Source organism: Ochotona princeps, chromosome 16 (genome assembly GCF_030435755.1).
Source record: "Ochotona princeps isolate mOchPri1 chromosome 16, mOchPri1.hap1, whole genome shotgun sequence".
Lineage (NCBI taxonomy): Eukaryota > Metazoa > Chordata > Mammalia > Lagomorpha > Ochotonidae > Ochotona > Ochotona princeps.
The window spans coordinates 14,982,519-14,988,518 of record NC_080847.1 but is presented as its reverse complement, the minus strand read 5'-3'; the positions used below and the strand labels follow the sequence as shown (position 1 = coordinate 14,988,518).

Sequence of the window (6,000 nt, the reverse complement as noted above, 5' to 3'; positions counted from 1 at the left end):
CAAGTCATAGCCACTGCCGACTTTGGCTGGGCTAGGCTAAGAAACTGCAGTCCTACTTTTTTTTTCCCAGGAGAGAGACTCATTGTAATAGCTCTAATGATTACCACAGCTCACTGTTTGAATTACTCATGTGTTATTTTTTTTCCCTGAAGAAAATACAATGGGAGAAAACCCACAAGTCCCAGCTGGTCACATAATAGGACCTGTGACGATGTGTTCTCTCCACTGCCAGGTTATAGTGGTGACATAGGGACAGGAAGACTGCGGGAAGCACTTCATGCAGAAAAGGAACGAAGTCAACACGTGCCACAGGAGAGACCATCTGAGGACCTGGAACAGCTTCCCCAGGCCACACTTCCTCCATGGCACTTTACACTGCTTTTCCTGTCTTCACAAGTGCAACCAGTAGTAACCATGATATTTAGATCCTTCGTGTCTGTGTTCTTTATAGTTTCAAGCTTACTCATTTCCTTCCTTCTAAGTTTGCACATGTGAGTTTTGGCATTCTTTTTAAGTCACAAGGTAGTACGACTGTGTGAGAGGCTGCAGGGAAAAAAAACTTAAGGGCGTTTTTGTGGTTGAGTAAGGGAAGAGCATCCTGCCTTGGAAGCAGACCTGCACTCGTGCATCGAAAGTCTTGCTCAGATCCAAAAAGCCTGTTACATGGGTCCCAGCCCTTTCCTGGACTCTTGCCCTAAGGCCAGGAGGGCTGTTAGGTCCAATGACATTGTATCAATTAAATTCCAGGAAGAATTTGACAGTTCCCATACCCAGAAAGTCCTCTGCCCAGCAGTATCCAGAAGAGGAAGTGGCGAAGAGAAATAGGACCCATATCTATAAAAACTGGCCCAAACTGGAGCTTGAATGCAAACCGGGCTCTCAGTGCATGCACTTCACTGAACTAGCATGCTCACTGCAGTTTGTTCACATCTGACATTCTGTGATAGCCACCTCCAGTAATACTTGCAATTTCTGATGAGTTTCCCTCAGCCCTTTTCTTCAACCGCAACAGCATTCATCCAGGTGAAATAGACAGGATCCTGCACCCATGTGGGAGGCCTGGAAGAAGCTCTTGATTCCTGGCTTCAGATCAGCTCAGCTCTGGCTGTTCTGAGCATTTGGGGAGTGAACCAACAGAGGGAAGACCTCTCTGTAAAAATCTGCCTGAAGGCAGAGCTCTTCCATCCACTGGTTCAGTTCACACCCCCAAAATCTGATAACATCCAGGTTTCTCATGGAGGTGGGGGAGTCAGGATCTAAGCTCTTGAACCATCATCTGCTGCCTCCCAGGGCACGCATTAGCCAGAAACTGAATTGGCAACAGAGCAGCACGGCAGCCTAGGTACTCAGCTATAGGTTCCCAGCTGGCATTTTACCACTACACCACACTCTCTACCCCTTGGTCTGTGGGGTTTTTTGTTTTATAAGAGTAGGACCATTTTAAAGGAAGAGTGACAGAAATCTTCCAAACACTGGTTCATTCCCCAAATGGCTGCAATCAGGGCTGGATCAACCACTGCCTTCCCAGGTATATTAACAGGAAATGTATGGGAAGCTGCACAGCCAGGACTCAAACTAGCATTCCCAATGGATACCAGGAGCTCAAAGAAGCTACTTAACCATTCCCTCTCATTTACCACACTCAATCCAACTGCAGCCAGTGGAGTAGGTAAAATTATCTTGAGATGAGGAAAGTAAAGCATGAAGTTACATCATTTGCTCAACGTACAAAGCTAGTAAGAGACAGGCTGAAATGCTCAGGCCGGTGGGCCAGAGTTGAGTGGAAGACAAAACCACCACCTGTGATGGTGACATTCCATTGGGGTGTGGGTTCATGTCCAGTTGCTCCACTTCCGATTCAGCTTCTTGCTAATGCCCTGGAAACAGCAGCTGGAGGATGACCCATCCACTGGTTCAGTTCACACCCCCCAAAATCTGGTAACAACCAGGTCTGGATAAAGCCAAACCCAGGAGCCAAGAACTCCATCCAGGTCTCATGGAGGTGGGGCAGTCAGGATCTAAGCCATGTATTTGGGCCCATGCCATCCCTGCGGGAAGCCCAGAAGATATGCTCCTAGCTCCTGGCTTCACCCAGGGCTTGTTTCAGCGGCGACTGAACAGGAAAGAAGCCACTTCTGGACAAGGGAACCAGCAGCAGACAGCATCAGTCCGGGCTCCCGCGGGGGTGACTGGAGGCGGCTTGGTGCTATGCAACCCCACAGTCTCCTGCCCCGCTGGACCGACTGTGTGTGAACGCAGGTGGGGACGAATGTGCAAAGTGTTGTGCAACTGCGGTGTGTGTGTTGTAGGTGGGGTGCCTTTCCTTGAGGAGACGTGGGAAACGTGTATACTGCAGTAGGCAGATGTAGGGACTCACGAAGTACGCGACTCCACACTGCCTGTCTTTAAGACTGCACATGCGCGATTCCGCCCGAGGCCCCGCCCCGCGCTGCAAACCCCGCCCCCGCCACACTTTACGGCCCGACCGGCCGCTTTTACTGCAGTTGCTCCTCCGGCCTCCGCTGCTCCCGCCGGAGCTGTCGTGAGGTGAGTTGAGGTGTAGTGCTGGGCAGGGGCCGCTGCCGCCCGGCCAGAACCGCAGGAGGACAGCAGGTCGCCTCGCGGGGCTGCGGGTCAGCTGCTGCCGCTTTGTCTCCTCAGCTCCAGTCCGGTGTGCGCTGCCGCAGGGAGGCCGCCCGGGGCCCGGCGAGCCGAACCAATGCTGGACCTGGAGGTGGTGCCGGAACGCTCTCTGGGGAACGAGCAATGGGAATTTACTCTGGGTGAGTCCGGGGTCCTCTGCCAGGACTGCTCTTGGGACCCTTCCCGCCTCCTGGGGCCCTCGGCTGTTCATGCCCGGGGTAGCCGAGACTCGATGCGGCCGTCAGTCGCTGCGCGGCTCTCGGGGCCTCCGCAGGGTCCTTCCAGGGGTTCGAGGGGCGGTGGTAATAAAAGCTGCACGCCGCGAGTCCTTGCTTCGTGGCCGGCTCTGCTCTTCAGAACGCGGTCATCTGGAGTAGTCCGCGCTCGCTCGGCCGGCGTTATCGGTCGTGTTGTTTTTCCCGTGCCCATTTGACGGCGCCTGTCTCCGCCCCCAGTATGCGGTGCATTTCCCATTTTTGGGGGAAAGTAAGACTTGGAGGTCCCGCCGAAGAAGTTGAGGAGTGTGTGTGTAAGGAACTTGTGACTTGTTTGCTTGCCTTCTGAAATGCGGCCGCTGTGGTGGTGTCGTCCCAAACCCAGAGCTCAGCTGTGAGCCCTAAAGGTTAAATGGAATGGCGAGCGGCGGGGGTTGTGGGGGAGTAACCCGTAGTTCCTAGCCCATGGACTGGTGGTTTGGGGGTTCGCTGGCGCAGCTGGCTCCCCCCACTCTCTTGCTGCCACACCTTCGTGTGTCCAAGGCAGTTTGCTCTCAGGAACCTCAGTGTGTTTACTTGGATGTCACGGCTCTGAGAACAAGAGGGGGTGGGGAGCGGCCAGGGTGATGCTTGTTTGTGCAGGCCTGAACTTTTGTCCCTCTCGTGTGGGCTCTGGGACTGAGTCACGGCTCCTCTGGGTAACAGCTCATGCTTGCATGTTTGGAAGACCCATGTGTGCCGAGGCACAGACAGATGGCTGGAGGAACCTGGCCGTGTGACTTGCTGGTAGGACCCACGGGCAGGGGAGGAGAGGGACTGTTCTCTCAGAACCTAAGTCATTCCTGAAAGAATTCTTGCTGTGGGGATGGGCTTTGTTGTGCTGTGAAGATCCAGAACCTTCATCTGGGTCTCCTGTGTGGCTGGCAGGGACCCAAGGTCTTGCTTGAGCCGCCATCGGCTGTTTTTCCCAGGTCATTAGCAGGGAGCTGGATAGGATGTGGAGCAGCTGGGACTGTAGGCAGTGCTGCTATGGGTTGCTGGCATCGCAGGTGTGCCTGCTGAGCTGCAGAGATGGCTCCTCTTGCTCCAGACTCCAGCTTCCTGTGAGTGCAAACCCTGGGAGGCAGCAATGGTGACTCACTTAGGCTCCTGCCTCCCGGATTTCCAGACTTCAGTCACAGCCAGTTTAGGCCTTTGAGAAGTGAACTAGTGGATGGGAGGTCTTTTGGTCTGTTTGTCTCTTTAAAAAATAGGAAATGATTAAAAATTAAAGGTGTATTTGAAAGACACAGTTATAGAGAGCAAGAGGGTATTCTTCCATTTGCTGGTTCATGCCCCAAATGACTGCAATGACTGACATTGGGTCAGACCAAAGCCAGCAACCAGGAGCTTTCAGCAGGTCTCCCATGTGGGTACAGGGGCCTAAGAACTTGGGCCACCTTCTGCTGCTTTCCCAGGTGCAATAGCAGTTAGTGGATTGGAAGTGGAGTAGCTTGGACACAAACTACTTCCCATATGGGATGTTGGCATTGTGATGTGCCACAATGCTGGCCTCTTATAAAAATTTTAAGTAGCAGGCCCAGCGCAATAGCCTAGTGGCTAAAAGCCTAGCCCTGCAAATGCTGGAATGCCATATGGGCGCCGGTTCATGTCCCAGTTGCTCCACTTCCCATCCAGCTCCCTGCTTGTGGCCTGGGAAAGCAGTAGAAGATGGCCCAACACTTTGGGACCCTGCACCCACATGGGAGACCCACAAAAATCACCTAGTTCCTGGCTCCTAGCTTTGGATCAGCTCAATTCTTGCCATTGTAGCCACTTAGGGAGTGAACCAGCAGATGGAAAATCTTTCTCTCTGTATCTCCTTCTCTCTGTATATCTGCCTTTCCAATAAAAATAAATCTTTAAATTTTTTTTCTTTATATATATATATATATATATTTTTTTTTTTTTTTTTAAGATTTTATTATTATTGGAAAGCCGGATATACAGAGAGGAGGAGAGACAGAGAGGAAGATCTTCCATCCGATGATTCACTCCCCAAGTAAGCCGCAACGGCCGGTGCCGAGCCAATCCGAAGCCAAAGCCAGGAACCTCTTCCGGGTCTCCCACGCGGGTGTAGGGCCCCAAAGCTTTGGGCTGTCCTTGACTGCTTTCCCAGGCCACAGGCAGGGAGCTGGATGGGAAGTGGAGCATCCGGGATTAGAACCGGCGCCCATATGGGATCCCGGGGCATTCAAGGCGGGGACCTTAGCCACTAGGCCACACTGCTGGGCCCAAATTTTTTTTTCTTTTTAAGTAACAACGAAAAAGTAAAGGACATTTCTGTACATTAGGTCCCGAGTTAAACTTCAGGGGAAAGCCTATACAGGGGCCTGTTGATGATGCCTTAAGGGCTTTAAAATCATCTTTAGATGATGTCCACCTGAGACATAGTGGTCATTAACTTCCCCACACTTAAAATGTTTCCTTGTTAAAGAAAAAGCTTCCTTTCTTATCCCCAAGACATCCAGCCTGCATTTGGGTCAGCTAGCTAGTGGTAGGTCTGGGAGATGACCTGCTTTAGGAGTGCAGGCAGTGCTCATCTCTTGTCCGCACAGCCCTGTAAGGTAGGCCTTGTTCCCGCCATATGCTAGGCTCAGACATGGGCCTGACAGACAAGTTGCTGACTCCTGATTTCCGCTTCCCTTTTTGAGGAGGGGCTCAGCTTTGTCAGCATCCTTATTAGAGTCTGCAGATTCAGATGTATCTGGACCTTGCAGTAGTCCGCCTGGCATCATGGTAGGAAGCTGCATCCAGCTTCTTGGCTGCCTTCCTGGTCTTGGTGTGATGTTGAGATGAAGGAACTGCCAGCACTACAGGAAAACCGAGACTAGGCCTAGTGTCTGGAAGTGTCATTAATGGTTTCATCAGCAGGATGCATAACATGGACGCTTACTTCTCAGTCTGTTTTTTAAAATGGCCAGGGCCCAGCATGGTAGCCTAGCGGCTAAAGTACTTACCTTGCATCCACCGGGTTTCCATATTAGCACCAGTTCTAGTCCCGGCTGCCCCGCTTCCTATCCAGCTCCCTGCTTTTGGCCTGGGAAAGCAGTTGAGGACGGCCCAAAGCCTTGGGACCCTGCACCCATGTGAAAGACCTGGA

The 6,000-nt window shown here is 52.2% G+C and overlaps 1 protein-coding gene across 1 annotated transcript in view; it reads left to right on the top strand.

Annotated features, from left to right (window-relative positions):
- Positions 1 to 2,468: 2,468 nt before the first annotated feature.
- The window catches only part of PHAF1 (phagosome assembly factor 1), a 29,087-nt gene continuing 25,555 nt past the window's right edge, over positions 2,469 to 6,000 (top strand). The window contains exons 1-2 of the mRNA XM_004583925.2: positions 2,469 to 2,547; positions 2,662 to 2,783. Of these exons, the coding sequence (XP_004583982.1) occupies positions 2,720 to 2,783 (64 nt within the window). The 5' untranslated portion in view covers positions 2,469 to 2,547; positions 2,662 to 2,719. The remainder of the gene's footprint in view (positions 2,548 to 2,661; positions 2,784 to 6,000) is intronic.